Source organism: Leptidea sinapis, chromosome Z (assembly GCF_905404315.1).
Source record: "Leptidea sinapis chromosome Z, ilLepSina1.1, whole genome shotgun sequence".
Classification (NCBI taxonomy): domain Eukaryota; kingdom Metazoa; phylum Arthropoda; class Insecta; order Lepidoptera; family Pieridae; genus Leptidea; species Leptidea sinapis.
The window spans coordinates 595,812-617,109 of record NC_066312.1 but is presented as its reverse complement, the minus strand read 5'-3'; the positions used below and the strand labels follow the sequence as shown (position 1 = coordinate 617,109).

The 21,298-nt window shown below is 37.3% G+C and overlaps 1 protein-coding gene and 1 non-coding gene across 3 annotated transcripts in view; both read right to left on the bottom strand.

Moving 5' to 3' along the window:
- Nucleotides 1–2,704: 2,704 nt before the first annotated feature.
- The window catches only part of LOC126978751 (protein Teyrha-meyrha-like), a 44,493-nt gene continuing 25,899 nt past the window's right edge, over nt 2,705–21,298 (bottom strand). For both annotated transcript variants that reach the window (XM_050827798.1, XM_050827799.1), the window contains exons 3-8: nt 16,068–16,262; nt 15,556–15,757; nt 14,747–14,922; nt 9,909–10,122; nt 9,436–9,538; nt 2,705–6,330 (exon numbers count right to left, since the gene is read on the bottom strand). In XM_050827798.1, the coding sequence (XP_050683755.1) occupies nt 6,138–6,330; nt 9,436–9,538; nt 9,909–10,122; nt 14,747–14,922; nt 15,556–15,757; nt 16,068–16,262 (1,083 nt within the window). In that variant the 3' untranslated portion in view covers nt 2,705–6,137. The remainder of the gene's footprint in view (nt 6,331–9,435; nt 9,539–9,908; nt 10,123–14,746; nt 14,923–15,555; nt 15,758–16,067; nt 16,263–21,298) is intronic.
- Trnas-acu (transfer RNA serine (anticodon ACU)) lies at nt 10,389–10,461 on the bottom strand. The gene has a single exon. It is a non-coding gene; the product is annotated as a tRNA-Ser (tRNA).

Genomic DNA, 21,298 nt, shown 5'->3' with positions numbered 1-21,298 from the left:
ACTCACAGCTTCTATGCTTTGCGGATGACATGAAAATCACATCCTTATCTGATGCTATGTCTTTGTAATCTGACTTGAAACGCCTTGAACACTATTTGCCTTCAAAATCAGTTAGAATTATACGCGTCTAAGTGCAAAATTCTGACATTCACTCGTAGACGTAATGTCCTAAAAAATTCCATACACTGGTAGGTGTATCGAACCCGGGTCTACAGCGTCTAAAGTAAACACTTTTACGCTAAAGCTACGAGTATTGCTGACGGAGCTGTTGAAATTATCAATGTCTTGAAGTTTGACAACTCTTGTCATGTACGTTGCTGCACGATGATGTTTGACAACTCTCGTCATATACGTCGAAGCGTTGCTACGCGACTATATCAATGACGTTCTATACATATATACAATGCACCTCATACAAAATCAAAGCCGAAATATGGCACATGCCACAAATAACACCATAATAACCTTCGACTGCTATGTCTATACATTTCTGATAGTGTCTTTTCATCTGTCCTATTCTGACTAGCGGGTCTTGTCTGGGGACTTGTAAATAATATTGTACCATAAGTATTTAATTCCCGTATATTGTACCAATTGTAAAATAGATACTTGACATTATAGCACCTGAATTAGCAATAATATTTAATGAATGCATAGATGAGGGTGTGTTCCCTGACCTCATGAAATACAGCAAAGTTATACCTTTGTTTAAATCGGCAGTTCTTTTGATACTGCTAATTTCAGACCTATTTCTGTGCTGCATGTTTTTAGTAAATTTTTTGAAAAATTTTTGCTTCAACAGCTTAAAATGCATTTTTGTAAATTAATGAACAAAAATCAATTTGGTTTCACTAGGGGCTTATCAACAATTAATGCGGGTACTAGACTCATTGACACATCTTTGACGCCTGGGTAGAGTCACAGGATGCATTGGACATTTTTTGTGTTTTGTCTAAAGCATTTGACTTCGTCCACCATGAAAGTTTAATCCTAAAACTAAAGCAATATGGAGTGAAAAATAGAGCCCAAAACTGTTAAAATCATATTTAAGCGAAAGAGTTCAGATAGTCGATGTAAATGGCAAACGGTCTTCGGCTAAACCTGTGGGAATGGGTGTTCCACAAGGTTCTATTCTCGGTCCTTTCTTGTTTCTTATATATATTAACGATCTACCGTTTATGGTAGATGATAGCCATGAGATTGTATTGTTTGCTGATGATACTTCACTTATTTTTAAAGTGAAGCGACATGCAGATATTGATGACGAGGTAAACAATGCACTCTCAAAGATAGTGCGTTGGTTAAAGACGAATAATCTGCACTTAAACAGTAAAAAACAAAGTGTTTACAGTTCGTTACACCAAACACAGCGGAGGTACAAATCAACGTCCTTTTAAATGACCAGAGATTGGAACTTGTGGACACTACGGTCTTCTTGGGTATCACGTTCGATAAAAAGCTTCAGTGGGGTTACATATTGCCCATCTAGAAGATAGACTCAGCTCTGCGGCATATGCAGTTAGAAAGATTAGAGAGTACACGAATGTTGCGACCGCTAGATTAGTGTACTTCAGTTATTTTATGGGGTCATGCTGTTGACATTGATTATGTGTTTGCCTGCAAAAGAGAGCTGTTCGTGCTATGTATCAGCCTGGTTATCTCTGACAGTCTCTCAAAAAAAAATTTAAAGAAATAAATATTATGACTGTTCATTCTCAGTACATTTATGAAAATTTAATATACGTTCACAAAAATCGTCACCTTCTTGCTCTTAATAGTGATTTTCATTATTATAACACTAGAAATAAGGGATTGCTTGTAACTAATTCTAGTAGGCTTCATAAGATACATAATAGCTTTAAGGGTAAATGTATACACTTCTACAATAAAGTCCCAGCCGCTGTTCACGCATTATCTATAAATAAATTTAAATGTTTTATAAAAAAATGGCTCTGTCGTAAATCCTATTACTCCACTGCTGAATATCTAAATGATCGGACAGCCTGGGACTAGATTGTGATTATTTTATAGCGATAGAAATGACTGTACCGTATTGTACATTTTTATTGAAAAGAGCGCAAAAAAAAGAATGCATGAATGGGAGAGTTTCTTGCGCCGCTTCTTCTCTCTCAGAGCACCATTTGTTTCCGAAGCGGTACTAGATACTACTCTAGTAGTTATTAGAAATGACATCAAGAAGAATTCTAAAGAAATTAATTTTAAGAAAATAAATGCCTTTTATGCCTTTTAAGGGGAAAAGTGCGCTCACATTGGCTTTAAGCACACTTTTGCCGTTCTGTTATCAGACTGTGAATGATATGTCCATATGTATAGAACGTCATTGATTGATATAATAAAACATTGGACATCTAGCGACATCATAAAATTTTTCATTTCTCATTCAAAGTTTTATCATATTTTGTTTTAAACATCACTTTTTTGGATTGTAATTGGTTTTGATAGCCGTTATTCTTATTGCAAAATAATCGTAGGCATAAATCCTAGTCACTGATGAATTTTGAATTCAAATAAAATTCTTTTTATGGCGTTCAAACTAAAGTAATCGTAACTTATTGTCATTACGGCCAAGTACGGCTTGGTCCAGCTTGGAAGACCTTCCGTAGTGCAAGTGACTACTAAAGTAACTCCATCCCACTTAAGATACTTATGAGGTAAGAGCACTCTGTGCATGATAAAAACACAATACTGATGATAAGACAATATTTAATGAAGAATATAACATTTAACAAATAATGAGTTATTTACACATAGTTACATTGACAACAACATTTAGGTTAGTTACTTAAGTAGAAGTATGTACGTTTATTTAATTATTTATAAAACCATAAGATTATCCCATCAACTAATGAACGTACCCACGATATTAGATTTTTATTTAGTTTCAGTTCGATTTACCTTTATCATATGCATAATCATCATTTTAAAAAATATGAATTGAGACGTATTAGGGTACGTGTAGATAGTACAGCCAACGGGGCCCTCACTACCCTTCTTAGTTAATAAATGTAGATGGGGCGATACCACTTCGCTATAACATTTAACTAGTAAAGAAATAAGAATTTTGAATCTATTTGGTTTTAAAGTTTCAGGTTCGTTTTTAAATTTTTCTATTATTCTTTTAGGTTTCACTGACACAAATTTGGTCTGACATTGTATGAATATAATATTTTAAAAAATACGGCAGGATAAGGCAGGTAGTAATCAACTTCTAAGACGCGTGATTAATACTCCTGGTATTGTATGACAATAAATGAGCTATAATCCCAAGTCCTGAATACTATTTCTTTTAGAACTTATCAAATCACAATCACTTTATTCATTTATGTTGAAGAAATTACATACGAGTCAAAAATTATACATTTTACCAATTACCACCACTTCGGAAAAGGTGAGAAGAAGTGGCATGAAATTACCAAGTTATTATTCACAAAACATAGAAAATTCATTTCATTATGGTATATTGTAATTGTAATTTTTTTTTTAATTGGTGACGGAATGGGCAGAAGTTGTTGACACTGAGAGCCATCCTCTGTGACGCATGCGGCAGGACGCACCACGCACGGCAAGACGCGCCCGGCCGGTCTCAGTGTGATGAGCGCAGTGTGTCCGTCACCCTAACACTTCATAGGGGCAAGCTCATTCGGTAGCCAGACCATTCAAATTGGAATTCAATAGGAGAAGTATTAGAAATTTTATGGTGTCTAGCGGTATGGTGTTTGTGGCAATAGTCTCGGGGAAGAGTGCACCTACCGACCTACTGCTATAAAATACATTGAATACTTTGTTATTATCATTATTACGAAGAAATAGATAATGTTAAATACAAAGAGATCTACTCCGATGGTGTGTGTGCGAGGCGATATGTATGTCACACCTATGTTATACACATATTTCTCCGCACCTTTTTACCTCAATAACTTTACAAGTTTAACGGAATATCTACAATTGTTACTCCCATCCATTCGAATCGGACGAAAGTCAGAACGCCTTATAGCTGACCATTCACAATGGCATTTTCGTGTCAAATGACGTGACATACGATTCGTAAATGTAAAACTCCGTACAGGTTATGTAAGAGTGTAGATTTCTAATACAAAATGTCGCGCCGCTCGGAGTGGACCAACAAACATCGTGGGCAAAGTAGACATTTGGCGCCCAACCACAAGTCGTCTCAAGCCACCCTGGTGCAGCTATCGTGGATGGCCAGCTTAACAATCAACTGTAACATATCCTACAATTATATACTAGAAGCGATATTTAAAATATCTACTTATTATAAAATTATATATTGTTATAATATCTGTAGATAGATCCGGAAGCTAAATACAACCTTTACCAGAATTTTAAAAGGACTATTTGTTCAAAAGTTAATTTACATCGTCATTATGAATGTCCATAGTCACTGATACCAACTTAGTCTTTGATGTGAATTTATGAAATTTATTATACTTAATGAATAGGTCAATTATTATATTATTTTACACATTTGAAAATTACTATATTAAATGAATGTAATAATATAATATTAAATGAATAAAACTTTGATTAATAAAAATTAAAACGACAATTATTCACACGATAAAATAAACAAATATATAAAAAAACATTGTTAGCCGTTTATACTAAATGAGGACAAAATATTTGTTCGAATTTATGTGCATTGTTTGTATACAAAATACGAATAAAGTTCTTGCCCGAACTAATATTCTACCAAAACATGACTGGCTATGTAATCGATCGTAGACGGGACTGTAATATTATTAATACGCCGGGCCAACTGTCACCACTCGTCATATCTCAGTTTAGAGTGATCGCTGTTCAGCCAGTCCCATGCATTGTTCCTTAACAGCTATGAGTTACGACAGTGTTACGTTGTAGTTCTCGTTTAGGTGTGGGTAAAGTCAACACGAATTCATCGCTATGCAAACGAAGCTTTTGATTGACCATGTTGAAAGTATAAATATACCTGGATGAGGGATATCATGACACGTTAGTGACGAAGCGTAACGTTAACCTCGCAGTCCCCATAACAATGAGTGGGGATTAATGTGCGCTTCCTTAGTCTTGCCACCTTTTACCGCAACTCTGAAGCTGTCTAACAACTACACCGAGTATACTATTAATAACAATATTTACAATCAAATACGTAATAGTAACATAATAAAAAAGTTATCTAAATAAATTTAAAATCAATAAATGTGATTTATACCTATACATTTATAGAGGTAAGTAGCAAAAATTATGAAGAAATAAATCGCTATTGAGTTGAAAATTACGTAGCACGTGAATATAGACTGCATTGCTACTTGTTGATTACATCACCTCAGTAGCTCTCAGGTGAGGCAGAGGCAGGTGTGCGGCGCTTAACAATACCGACGACTATATGACACAGCGGCAGAGCATTGCAAGCTCCTGACAACTCCTGACAGCCGGGTATGTATTACGTGCCTACGAATGATTTAAATTATTTTGCTAGTTAGTTTTTACTCACTAACTAATCTAGTTATCATACTTCTGCAGCCTTACTCATAGGAAAACTGTTTCATCGTCCCCAGAACACCAACCAGGGGATGCAAGTATCAGATAAAAACTTGTCTATCTTAATGTTCATTTGCTTGATCAATTTAAACAAGCTAATTATTTCAACAATGTAAAGAAATTAATGTGCTAGTTTATTATTATAAAATGACTATTATCAAAATTCAAACGTCATATAAGAAACAGCTTACTGACGTCGGCCATTTTTTACTACTGAGGGCTAAAAGTAGATTTATTGAAGTCCCTATTTTCTTATAAAGTCACATTACGTTTTTCTAAAAGATATATTTTAGCTTTAATATGCAATAATGAATACCACTTTTTGATAAGTGTTTATAAGTATGAACGAGGTGTTAAACCTAACTAACTTAGGAAAACGATCATAATTTATAATTAATACCAGAATAGCGTCCATTAATTAAGTGAAAATGTTAAATAAAAATAAATATTTGTTAAGTATGTAACCAAGATGTAGACTCAACGGTGCCGTGTCATATACATCCTCCCATATATAATAATAATAATTAATGGGTACTTCTTCAAGGTCCACGGGTATTTATCAACAACTTGTAGAACATTTAGTTTCGGGAGTCACTGGAGGACGGCACTTCCCCGTCGATCTTGTGGCGGATGTGGGAGTAGCCCTCGGGGAGCGCTGGCCAGGTGTCGGACGCGCTCCACTCCGAAGTGGTCACCTCTGAAGGACGCTCAACTACTTCTGTCTTCGTATCGAGTGAAAGAGGCTTCGGTGTCTCGATTCGAGGCACTGAGCTGTAATTTTAGTTTTCACAATTAAAACAACAATATATGTTAGATAACCGGCGAGCAGGTGTTGGTCTCATTTCAGAGCTGGCACAGAAAACACATTAATTGAACGTCTGAAGATATTGCTGATGTTCATATAGTTTATTAATCCTTGCTTTACTGTAAAAAATGAACTGTATTAAAATTAACTTTACTTAATGTTGGGCGAGTGACAAACAATGTTAATGACCGAGCACCTAGGTTACTCTAGGTTATTCCAAGAAAAGCCTCTGCTTTTCTTGGAATAACGTTAAATGCCAAGCTCCAATGGGGCCCTTTTCTGCTACATACCTAGTTAAAAAAGTTCGTTCCATATCAGACTGAAAATCCAAAATTGTTTTTTTTTTAGTTAATTTTACAGCATTATGTCATACTCGTATTATAGATAATGTTGCTGATATTGTATCTAATTTTGTACCGCAAAAAGAAAAACAAAGTATATAGTTTCGGCCTAAGAGAGTAGTTCAGATCTAAATTTAAGGATTTTAAAGTAATGACTGCTTTCAGCCAATACATAATATGTACCTATATGAATTTTAAATGTTCATAACAATGGAAACGTCTCTCAACAAGATCAAATCCTATAATAAATCGATAGTTTCAAGATAGACGAATGAAATCAAAATGGAAAGGATTATTTTAACGCTAACAAGCTTCGATATGAATTGCGTTAAGGGCTTTTAAATACTCTTTATAAAATATTACATATAATAATAATAATGAATTACAATTAAGATTTAAACAAGGGTACTGCATAGAACACATTCATAATTTTGTTATGTGGATCAGTTGTTGGAGCAGGCTTCAGCATGCTCGCTTTAATAATGTTATTGCTAGTGGCGGTGTCCTGGGGTGGGTCGTTCCCTTCCCTCAAATATGGTCGAGGGAGTTCAAGTTGTTAATGTTATTTTTTTTTAAATATATTTTGTACATTAATAATATTCATAATTCATAATGTTCATACAGTGCCCGCATAATACCTTTATTTAAATACAGTGTGTGTGCACTGATGCATGCTGTACCCAAAAACCCTTGTGGCTTTTTTCTTAATTTAAATTTATTTTCTGAACTTATTTGTATCAGTGACGTCATTGAGTATTTGGCGTTTCAACATTTTATACAGATATTAATTAAATAATTTGTGAAATGATGAAGTTGCAAATGGTGATTAAATAGAGTGGCAATGAGTTTCATGCAACTTTTCATTAAAGCTCTACTGTTTCTGAGGTGGTGTTAAATGATATAAAGTATTAGGTATTAGGAACGGCACGTTCATGAATATTAAAATAAAGTAAAAAACAGCCAGTCGAGAGTTGAACGTACCGAGAACTACGTTGCGACATAAATAAGTAGGGCGAGCACCAGAAACATCAGGCCATGTTGGCCCACAACCTGTTCTTGGAAAAAATATTGAAAGCTCTTTGAAGATTTGAATCAAAGAATGTTCCCGGGCAGAATTTCCAATAAATAAGGAGGGCTTACGTGACTCCGTTAAAAGAATAGTTATACAGGGCAATATAAAAACTCCGTTTGTATATAATCGTCCTGGGAGGTCATGGTTTGACGCATTTATGCTAAGACATCCTGATTTAAGTTATAAACATGCAGAGTGTATTAATAAGGCTCGTGCCATGATCACAGAAGAAAAAATCAGAAAATGGTTCGATGAAGTCACAGCTTTGTACCTGTGGTGCCAGAAAATTGCAAGATTCTAAAAGAACCAGAACGCGTGTGGAATTGCGATGAAACGTCTTTTTTCGAATATCACATTATTATATGTATACTACATTATTTACAGTAAAAGCTAATGGCTACGCCTCTAACCATCTATATTACTATAGTATATTCCATCTGTATTAACATGCCCTGTATGGAGGGAAATAATGAATGCGAAGGAAGCAGAAAAAAAAACAAAGAAGAGAAAAAACGAATAAGAAAAGAAATGACAAAATATAAAACTGATCGTGCAAATAAAAAAAAACTAAAAACAGGACCAAATCTAGTAAATGTAGACCTTGATGAATGTTCTGAAAAAGAAAACCAGAAACCTCGAGCTCCAAAAGAGAAATATTCAAAAATTAGAGGGTATTCTTCGGAAACTGACACTGATGCAACTATATCTCTTCAGGATTCTGACGATGATACTGATTTTGTGCGCATTACAAGGGATCTTAGTGAAACAAGTGACAGTGAAGATATTTCTATTCTTCAGGATTTACTAAATGAAGACCCCAGCACTTCAGTTCCAGCTATGGTTATTGGAATGAAAGGATTGGAATTCACAAACCTAGGTATCAAAACTGAACAAACCCAAAACAGATTAAGTGCGGGAGACTTCCATGTCGTAAAGTTTTTTACAATGAAGGGACCAAAACAAAAAAGCTGTTTTAAAAAATTTCATTGGTCAGGTTATTAACTTTGTAGAAGACAGTCACATTTTTGTTATGGTGATGAGGAAATCAACGAAAACAGTTAATACTTTCATATTCCCTCAAGTGGTTGATGATCAATTTGTGAGCTTCGATAACGTTGTGGCACAAGTTAAGCCTCTAAAGGTGTCTAGAGGAAGGTTTAACTTTCAAAAGACGTAAGGCAATTTATTTGTTCCTAATAGATGAATACTTTAATTTTCCTACCTATGAGTGTGGTTTTAAAACCAAAATATTATTAATAAATAAATACCTATGTGTTCATTAGTAAATCTCTTTTGTTTTATTAATTGTTTATTAAGAATCCCTTTTCAGTCGGAAAGGCCAGAAAGGGTACAGAGGCATGGCCATAATCTGGTGAAAAGTGGCCAAAACTGGTGATTTCGCTATGTAATCTATTTTGTATATATTTTATTAACATATTGTATAATTTTACGGGCACACGCTGTAAAATTTATGAGAGAAATAAATAGACTATATTTATTTCTTTAAAAGAAAAGCTTAAAGTGGCCAAAGCCGGGACATCTACCCTATATTTGATTTTATGTATGTAAAGTTTGCTTGGTAACTAACTAGTAACTATACAATACGTTGCAAATTAGTTTATAATAATATAAGACATCAAAAGGTGTGTGTATGTGACCTCACGCGCTCAGGAGACTGCATGGCGTCGTTGGTACTTGAAATCTCCAAGTCTTCCGAATAGTTTAGGTGAATTTTGTCAACTTCACTTCGCTGATCTTTATCTGAAAAAAGATATTGAAATAAGTGTAGAAGCTTTTAAAGGTTTGTGAAGTGGTGATGTGATTGACAATAAAGACTCAGATAATGCAGCTTTTTCATTATTTCAATCAGGCATGTGGATCACCTATCGGGATGTTACCAATATTTGAGGTGTGTATATTGTTAGTTTGTGAAGTTCCGAAGTTTTATGGACAAATCTATCTTCTCATTGTTTTTATAAACGACTATTGTCGTTATAAAATTTGCAATAGCAAACGAGAATGTATCAGGTATTTTACCGTCGCCACATCAGAGCAGCACAACACTAAGTGTCATTGATTGATGATTGTTGACGTGGAAGCAAATCGCTGGAGTACAAGTAATTGTAGCTACCGTCAATGTTGATGGCAGCTTCAGGCCAGCCCAGGGAGTCTCCCTCCACATCCACGGGTTCATCTTCGGCATCGTACGACCTGGAGTCGCGCGGATGCTCGTCTCTTCGATCATCATCCAGATCGTATCCCAGCATGCTCTCCACAGTGTGGTGACGTTTGCGTGTGCGCAGCTTGAGCCGGCGCTGTCGGTTGGCGCGAATTCGCTGATAAGTCTGGATTGGAGGAAAATTATCAAGGCTTTTAAATAATATGATGGAAATATAGAATGTTATTAAAATCAGCCCACGCCATAATTAATATCAACTAATAAAAACTGATCGTAATATGTGCCTGTTTGGACAGAATTGTGATGGAGAACCATAAACTGAAAGCCAAAAGGCGTGTCTAAACAAACGATATATTTAATACAATTTACTTAATTAAACATACATATAAACATCCATGACTCGGAAATATCCATATTCATCATATAAATGTTTGCACCTACCGGGATTCGAACCCGGGACCTCTAGCTCAGTAGGCTGGGTCCCTAACCACTGGGCCATAGAGGTCGTCATATATATATGGGGTGACCACTGATTAGTCTGTCCTGTCATCGCAAGACCCTTTTTTTTAACAACTTCCCTTTACTGTTTTAAACTAAATTAATTAATAATGTTATGCCAGTGTGATACAAACTTCTTTCGTATGCAACCAAATTGTGAAATGATGTTTCTGTATTGTTTCCTGTTAGATCGTACACGTACCTCTAATAGTATCTTTATATCTAGTATGCTTTTTCTGATATTTCAAGAGATAATTGGTAATTATTTAGCATCACAGCCTAAACAGTATCGTGTAATACAGGAAGTCCGCTTTGAAAAAATCATTACAAGTATTTTATTTTCAACCTACAATCATTGTTATTAGGATTAACTATTTAGTAATAAATTAATAATTGCTTAATGCTCAAAACTAAGCTATACATTTAGAACATTTTACTAAACAAGTATTACCTACCTATCCAAAGATCTCCGATGTTAGAACATGTAAAGGATATTTCGCCGTTGAAATACAATACTAAATATAAGATTTGTACGGTTGCCGTACAGATTAATTTATGTTTGGTTCATAAATTAAACTAGACTTAAGAACAATTAGTTTATTGTACTTTGTCTAAATGGTTATAATGGTCAATGGTTATGAGCACACGCGAACCGATTGATGCTCGAACGTGAACTGGGGAAAATGTGGCAACACGGCACGCGCCAGCGCAACTGCTGACAGGGCGCAACGTGATGTGCGATGTTCCACTCGTACATGCTCCCCCTAGAGAAGTAAGGTGAAATGGTCATGAATAATGAAAATGGTACATGGTGATCAACAATTAATCTTAATCTAACGTACAGTCTCTATTTCACTATTCTCTTTACTATAACTATACCTAAACACAATAGGAGATATAGATTTGTTAACACTACCACTGGTCTTTAATCACTACACTCTGCTTTTGCAATAACACATTGTTCACTGACACTATAACGGACCGCCTCCCTGCTGAGGCATCGCACCGCGGCCGCGGGTTGCGGGAACACCTCGGCGGTGGTGGGGTCGGCGGGGCGCGGGGCGTGAGGAGCGCGCGCCAGCGATCATCGAGTACACGGAACAACGAATGTGCAACATAACCCCCTCCATTAGTAGACACATTTATTTGTGGTGAAATTTTAATCTCTTCGTTTGTACTGTAGGATGTACTTTCTGTGGTTTTTTCCTCAAACAATAGCAACCAAACTGGGCCGGACCACCATATAGAATGGTGAACTAGCTGGTCAGCCGTGATTCCTCTACTTGCGCAATCAGCAGGGTTGTCCTTGGACTGTACATATCCCCAGCATGATGACGGGATTTGTTCTATTACATGTTTGACCCTATTCGCCACAAATGGTTTCCATCGATTAAGATCTCCGCTCAACCATCCTAATACCGCTGTGGAGTCAGACCAACCAAATATCTTAATATTAAATTTAGACAAACATTTTCAAGTTGTTTTTATCAATTTTGATAGTAAAACAGCGGCGCATAGTTCTAGTCTAGGTAGCGAAATAATCTTCTTGGACGGAACAAGCCGTGTTTTTGATGCTACGATAACAACCGACGATTTATTTTGATCGTTCTTATGAATCCTAGCGTATATAACGCAAGCATAAGCCTTTTCAGATGCATCACAGAATCCGTGAAGCTCAATGGTGTCATTAGCGTTGCATTGTAGCCAACGTTGTATATTAATATGCTTTATGTTATTATTTAAGTTATTTCTTATGGTATCCCAACTAGATACAATGGTTTCTGGCAATATATCATCCCACTGAAGATCAAGTTACCAATTTTCCTGGAATAACAACTTAAGCTTGGTTGTAGCAGGTGATAACCAACCAAGTGGGTCGAATATTCTTGATATATCAGACAATAAAGTGCGTTTGGTAAGCTTTAACGATGGTTCTAATATTAGGTTAAACGTAAACTTATCATCACTTGGTTTCCATTGTAATCCCATGGCCTTTGTTGACTCTTGGTGCTTGAAAATATATGTGTGATGATGTCATTACTACTGTTCTCCGTATCTTCATCAAATAAATCAAGTTTATTAGATGACCATTTTCTGAGATTTAATCCACCCGAACTTAACAGGGCTATAAGTTCTGCTTTTAACCTTTTTGCGGAGTCAAGGTCATGGCTCCCGTGCAATACGTCATCAGTATAGAAGCTGGTATTCACCACTTCTGCTGCATCAGGAAAACGATGAGCTTCATCTTTGGCTAACTGTTTTAAAGTCATCATAGCTAGGAATGGTGCAGCCTTGGTGCCGTATGTAACAGTAGCTAGCTGGTAATTTTTAAGTGGTTGTTTGGGATGGTCACGCCAAACAATTTTTTGCAAAGGTTGGCTTTCTCATTGAGTAACACTTGCCTGAACATTTTTTCGATGTCAGCAGTAAAAGCAATTTCATATTGATGCCAACTAATAATAAGGGTGAGTAAATCCTTCTGTAGATTTGGCCCACTATACATTAAACCGTTTAACGAATAACCCGTCGAAGTTTTAGCTGATGCGTTAAAAACGACACGACAATTAGTGGATCCCAAGATGTTATATCGACCCCCATTGCTTTAATAGCATTCAGACATTCATTAGTGGTGTCGTGCAATCTTTTAATAAGTGCGGCTTACTGTTGTTGCAGATTTGGTAAATTCAGTAATATGTGAATATGCGAATTAAAAATAAGACGCATGTTACTATATCTGTGGTTTAAAATTTCCCAACAAATTGAGTAATTGTCTGAACTAATTTTTAAGTGCTGTACCAGTTTATCGGCTTCAACCAATAATTTATTTTTTAAAAATTGCATCTTTTGTGCATTTGGTATGGATTTGTTTTTGTGTATGGTTTCACAAAACAAATCCTTAAATGACAACCACTGTTGATAATTGCCACTAAATGTTGGTATCTCCATTTGAGGAGTAGAATTTTCCCTATATTTAATAGAATACATTTTTAATCTTAAGACTTTTTGCATGTTTTCAAACTTATTTTCGTAGGCACTGAAGCCGGCCTCGTATTCATTATCTATTCCTTCACTATCGATCTCCCAATGCAGAGAGTCGATGACCGACCACCTCGACCTTATTTTGGTCAAGACGTCCTCAATTTCCCAAGGTTCGGATATGTCTTTTATATCCACAGCTTCAATAGCGCGTTTTAAAGCTTTAAAATTACTTTTTTGCTTTCGTAGCATATCTTCACCTCGACTAGAACTACCCTGGGACGTCAAGTGTTCCTTAGATGTGGAGTACGAATTCCCCTCGGCAGGCGACATTGGTGTTACCTGACGATCTGAGTCGTAAGACAATGGGTTTGCTGGTCTTAATAATGGTTTAGTTGCTTTGAATGTACTTATAAGATTTTTCAAATCATTATAAAATTGTAGAGCCTTTTGATAATAACAATCCCTAAAGTATGATTTGGACCCTCATATTCAGCACGCAATTTCGTGTGGTTAATTTGGAATTCACTCCAATAGCCATCTAAAGTATTTAATCTTTTTTCAATATAGGCAGGCGTCTTACGCTCCGGCCCATCCTTCTTAAAATTGGTTCGAAGGGTTTCCATTGCTGACATTATTTGTCTTGGGTTGTTAATAGAGCTTTCATGGTTAAAATTGTATAGTAACAAGTATGAAATATGTAAAAAAATAAATGATCTCACTCTGAATAGTGGCGCGTGGTTGTCTGGTTTTTCTCGAAGCACTTTGGTAATGGTTTATGGTTAATGATATGGTATGGTTAATTAAATGCACTGGTATAAATGTCGCAATTAAGGTTAACTGACACGTGTTCACTATTCACTCGCGACAGTCCCGATTTACGACTAAATCTCGAAAGACCGCGTACGCCACGCTGTACCACGATGTACACCACGTTTGGTCACTGGTCTTTTTAATGGTTAAATGGCTCGAAGGATCAAGATGTACGGTGTTCTGGTTGCCGTACAGATTAATTTATGTTTGGTTCATAAATTAAACTAGACTTAAGAACAGTAAGTTTATTGAACTTAGTCTAAATGGTTATAATGGTAAATGGTTGTGAGCACACGCGAACCGATTGATGCTCGAACGTGAACTGGGGTAAATGTGGAAACACGGCACGCGCTAGCGCAACTGCTAACAGGGCGCAACGTGATGTGCGATGTTCCACTCGTACAAGATTGTTTTTTGATTGTGTCAAGTAATGTATTCCTATATATTTTATAACTTAAATAAAGAACTTTTAAAATGAAATATAAGAAAAGAGGGCGCCTTGCCTCCCAGCGCGCGTCCTCATCGTGGCGGTGGTGCTGATGGTGTTGATGATGCTGGTGGGACGGCAGCGCACTCAGGCTGTACAGGTGCTGCAGCTCCTGGAGGAAGTGAGCCTGCGCTACGCCGGGGCCCAGCCGCGTGCCGCACACGCCGCAGCACGACTTGCGCTCGCCCTCCGCTGACCACCAGATATAATATTATGGTACAATAGAAGCAGAAACTTTGAAAAGTGTTCAATATTCATACACAATAACTCACTATCAAACATCATGTTTTAGAACAATAGCTAGTGGAAGTCTCTTAAAGACGCCGCAGCTCACTTAAGACGGCTCAACGAGAACGAATTTAATTTGCAGTGGATCCATGAATGAGTCACCTGAGTGATATCAGAGAGAGATGGCGAGACAACATGAGAGACTACGTAATGGATACACCTGCTCTCGCAAGAATGTAACGACAGAAGAAGTACTAGTATTTAATCTACAGTATCATTTTTCTGCATAAGATAGAGATATAAGTGCCGTTTAGTATCGATTGACAAAGTATCACGTGCCGTTGCACGTCATGACACGATGGTTAATTCACACGCTTACTCGTGTTAGTACACGGACTATATTTAATAAATCGTTGTGTTTCTGTGAGATACGCCTTTGCTTGATCATGAATAACAACCGTCATGTAGACAACTCGCAATCTGCTCGGACTCGAAGATTGGCAGAACGCCTTCTAGGTCATATGTTAAGCATGCGAACAGCGGACTGTTACCTAGTGGCGGGCACAAGGAGGTCCGCAAGGCAAGAGTCATACTCACGCGAGAACAGGTCGTGCGAGTCGGAGCAGGTGGCGGTGGCGGTGGCGGTGGCGGTGGGCCCCGCAGCGGGGGCGGGGTCGTCGTCCTTGCAGGGGCGCGGCGAGGCGGAGGCCGCGGAGCCCGGCGAGCTGGTGTCGTCTCGCAGAGAGTACGTGTGACGGTACAGCGGCGGAGGAGGAGTGCCGCTGTCCTCGCGAACGCCCTGCGACATACCGCACCGGTCACTACCGCCGCCCTGACCCATGTACACTGATATATGACATCACATACACTATTACTGAGTACAATGTGTTACAGTTGAGGAGTTTATCATTACTAGCATATTTAGCATAGTAACTAATAGTACTTTAGACAAGTAAACACAATCAAACTTGATTTAATCTGTTCTCTCTTTCTGTTCTTCTTCTGTACTTCAAGTTACCATCAACGAAATGGCCAAGTATTGGAGTTGTAAAAAATTGTTATTAATATATATTAATAGTATACAAATATGTTTCTCTCATATCTCTTACCCTGAGGGCTTGGCCGACACTCTGCCCTAGGGCGTACTGCTCGCCCAGGTGCCTGGCGAACGCCTTGCCCGGATACAAGGGATGGAAAGCGCCGCCGATGGGCCGGAACGCGCCACACCCGAAGCCTTGCAGCGCCGGGTGTAGGAACTGAGGCGCCATATGGTGCAGGAACCCCTCCATGCTGATAGGAATACTCTACACACACAGACAGGTTTACTTGTAGGATACTCGGTATTGGGCAGGATGATTCTGCAGCTATTCGTAACAGATATTTAAAAAACAAGTCATAAATTAAATTGAATTTTATTATAATTATTGTATATTTTTGCTATGTGCTTGCCATAACCAGGTCTGCGGTAGAGGAACTCAATAAAATATTGAAGGACACTAGAATCACCAAAAACACTAAGGTTCGTCTTATGAGGTACCTTGTCTTTCCAATCTTCCTCTACAGGGTTGAAACCTAGTCTAAAATTGATTCCTTAGATATGTGGTTTTAGAGGCGACTCCTAAAGACCCCGTGAACGGCTATCGGAACCAACAATTCCAGCTTGAAATAACTGAAGATAAAAGAAACGCTATCGTCAACTGTGTAATGACGAATATGTCGCACCCGCGATGCTCCTCACACGGACCTAACACGGACCTCACACGGAACTCACACGGACCTCACACGGACCTCACACAGACCTCACACGGACCTCACACGGACCTCACACGGACGGCAGTGCGACCAAAACTAAGGAGACCAACGACGACCAATGTCGCATTATGTTAGCGGCCACGACCACTCTGACAAGAGTGACCGATTGAAAAGAATATTGTGAAATTTGTTGAACAACTCTCAAAGGAAGTAAATAATTAACTAATGGAGAATGAACTAATGCTTGCAGTGGAGTCGTGTGCCGGGTCGTCTCCTTCTCTCAAATGTGTGAAGGGAATAATGGCTGGTCCACGCGTCAACTAGTGAACCGGTGCTGCTTGTGGCGCCAGGTCGACCTGTTATAGTTAATAAATCATTGTATTTGTTCCATTCAATTACTAATTATGACAGTAGTCAAGACCATCATGTTCATAAAGCACTTGGAGATTTTTTCTGACGGAAGTAACGCTCAGTAAAAAAGTAAATTAAAACATTTTATAAGCCGTTATAATTTTATGGTTTTAACAAAACATTTCAGTAATATTTTTTGAAAATCTCCAAGTATATGATTTGCTTATTTATTACTCCTTTTGTAATAAATCTTAATATATATAAATTACGTGACACGTTGTTTGTCCGCGATGGACTCCTAACCTAATGAACGGATTTAAATGGGGATTTCTTCATGGAGTGCAGTTTGGTCCAACTTGAGAGATAGGATAGTTTTTATTTCGATTTGGGACTCATAATTATTTTTATTTTCAATTTTTGTTTTGTATGGACATATTTTCATTGAGAGAATATATTGACGCACGGTTTCACAGCAGGGAGCATATTTTACGAAATAATTCTTATGTTATGAAATATTATTGACAAATTAATAAAAAACAGTAATTTACATATTATGTACAGAACAATGTCTGTCGGGTCAGCTAGTAATATATAAGTTATCAGAATTTTTCTGACATTTGCGACATTCGTTAATTTGTTTTTGGTTTCTTCTTCCATTATTAGAATAGGCAAAGGGTTCGAGATATTCGTTAATATTCAATATCAACGTCATTTTAGGTAATATGTGCTAATGTAACCTTCGATTTCTTATTACCAATTATTTTATATAATGAGTGAGTTCTTTGTAAAATATATAACATTTCACATGATTAAATAATATTATATATTATAAAGTAAATTGCATGTATTCTTTTATTTTAGGAAGAGATGCCAACTTTGCTCAAAAGCTGAAATTTTATCGTTAGCGTTTCCGAGAAAAAAATATAGCAAAGCAAAAAATCTAACAAAGCTCCTCAGTAATACCTGAGTGATTATTTGGTAACAAGGGTTTATTTAATGCAATATAATATATATATATATATATATATATTGTATCTGTTAATTATTCCTAAAGTAAATTATTAATTAGGTTTACTAGAATCGCGCGTAAAGATTACACGCACACACTTTTTTTTTGATATCATTTCTTATATTCTAGATACCACTACAGCTTCGGAAACACATGACGCTTTGAGAGAGAAGAAGAGGCGCAAGGAACTCTCGTTTGATAGAGAAACTCTGTTCAGTAGATGACCGCCGCCGCCGCTCAATGATACAACACTTACATGCTGCTCGGCCGACGTTTGTTTGTATTTGATAGAGAAACTCTGTTCAGTAGATGACCGCCGCCGCCGCTCAATGATACAACACTTACATGCTGCTCGGCCGACGTTTGATTGTATTTGATAGAGAAACTCTGTTCAGTAGATGACCGCCGCCGCCGCTCAAAGATACAACACTTACATGCTGATCGGCCGACGTTTGTTTGTGTTTGATAGAGAAACTCTGTTCAGTAGATGACCGCCGCCGCCGCTCAATGATAAAACACTTACATGCTGCTCGGCCGACCTTTGTTTGTATTTGATAGAGAAACTCTGTTCAGTAGATGAACGCCGCCGCCGCTCAATGATAAAACACTTACATGCTGCTCGGCCGACCTTTGTTTGTATTTGATAGAGAAACTCTGTTCAGTAGATGACCGCCGCCGCCGCTCAATGATAAAACACTTACATGCTGCTCGGCCGACCTTTGTTTGTATTTGATAGAGAAACTCTGTTCAGTAGATGACCGCCGCCGCCGCTCAATGATAAAACACTTACATGCTGCTCGGCCGACCTTTGTTTGTATTTGATAGAGAAACTCTGTTCAGTAGATGAACGCCGCCGCCGCTCAATGATAAAACACTTACATGCTGCTCGGCCGACCTTTGTTTGTATTTGATAGAGAAACTCTGTTCAGTAGATGAACGCCGCCGCCGCTCAATGATAAAACACTTACATGCTGCTCGGCCGACCTTTGTTTGTATTTGATAGAGAAACTCTGTTCAGTACATGAACGCCGCCGCCGCTCAATGATAAAACACTTACATGCTGCTCGGCCGACCTTTGTTTGTATTTGATAGACAAACTCTGTTCAGTAGATGAACGCCGCCGCCGCTCAATGATAAAACACTTACATGCTGCTCGGCCGACCTTTGTTTGTATTTGATAGAGAAACTCTGTTCATTACATGAACGCCGCCGCCGCTCAATGATAAAAAACTTACATGCTGCTCGGCCGACCTTTGTTTGTGTTTGATAGAGAAACTCTGTTCAGTAGATGACCACCGCCGCCGCTCAATGATAAAACACTTACATGCTGCTCGGCCGACCTTTGTTTGTATTTGATAGAGAAACTCTGTTCAGTAGATGAACGCCGCCGCCGCTCAATGATAAAACACTTACATGCTGCTCGGCCGACCTTTGTTTGTATTTGATAGAGAAACTCTGTTCAGTACATGAACGCCGCCGCCGCTCAATGATACAGCACTTACATGCTGCTCGGCCGAAGTTTGTTTGTATCGTATCGTATTGTTAACAATAATATCACAAAGTAAAAGAAATAAAAAGGGGTCAAACTCTCCAATTTACTAAAACTTTTGTGAGAATAACATTTTTTGATACTGTATATAGCGGCCAATGTTTGTTTATAAATAAGTCTTGTTATGGCGGTGTCATACACATACTGTTGGAAATTCAACTAACTTTGCGGTTGATATGATAGATAGATAGATAAAACGCGTTCATAGACGAGCCGACAGCAGTTTTTTGTAATCGTTCCCTTTGTTTAATCTTGGAGTACAACACTATATAGAAATATAACACACAGCCATTTCCCAATTCAAATTAAAATTATTTTAAATCCTTAAAAATTTAATTTTCAATTACGATTATTATTATTTATAATGTCCGCCTCATTCCTATCATACCTCATTTTATTTATTAACTAGTTGACCCGGCAAACGTTGTTTTGCCATATAATTTATTTTTAGGGTTCAACAGTTTTTTCTGCGACGTATTTTACAAAAATAACTACTATGAAAAAGTATATTCATTTTTTGGATTAATATAGGTATAGTATATATACTCGTATATGACACTCACAAAAATTTGAATTTCTATTCGTAATATAATTTTCAAAATCGGTTTAGTATATCCACATATAAAGGTCGGCATTGCTCTTGTGATTTCTCTGGTGTTGCAAGAGAATATTCTCTGGGCGGCGGTGATCACTTAATACCAGGTGGCCCGCACTCTCTTTAGTCCTCCTTTTCCATAAAAAAAGATTATCCTCTAATAAATTCTGATAATGATTTAAATGAAAGAAAGTATTTTCTTTTTTCGTCAATTTTTCAATGATTTTATATTATTCTCCGATTCAGGACGGAGGCAGATCCTACCATATAAAAATCATGAAAATCAGTCCAGCCGTTCTCCAGTTATAAGTGTTCGAACAACTTTATTGCGTAATTTATGTTAATTTGTACTAATAATTTTTGTGATGATTTCACCAATAGGTATTAAAAACGCTATTGTTTGTAAGGATAAATAGGTTGATGATTGATAGTAATGCAAAAGTTAAAGGTAGTTACTGCAAATTATTCCTGTGTCGTCCTAAATCATGTTAAATGATTTATTTCAGACAACATAAACATGTAGATTTTGCGATTTAAAAACGCCTGAGCAAGTCACGTAGAATTTGCCTTAGAAAAAACATGGTATGCCCATATGTATGCCTGCTTCTTTTAGGGTTTGACCCTGCGATTTGTTGATAGTCATTGAAATTGCAAATTAATAGGAACTGCAGGCGTTTAAAATTAATGACGCCTCCACCCGCAGCTGTCCGGTCGCCCGCAAGGCCGTCCCACCGCCTACCACCGGAACGTACCACAATATCGCGCACTCGTTTGTTTATTGTCATCGTCATAACTATAGTATAGACACAGATTATCTACTTTACATATCTGTTATGTAAGTATGATTATGATATGTAAGCTATATTATTGGAAAGTTTCAATAAAATCCATTTAGTTGATTTCGTTTGAAAGAGCAACAAACATACTCATCCATACATTCATCCAACTTTCCTATTTATAATATGAGTAGATACTTCTTTGGAAAGCCAGAAGGTAGGGCTGAGATTTTCACATGGTTGTAAGATTAAGTTTAGTATGTATCGATGAACCTATATATTATGTCTGACCTAAATGACCTGCTGTT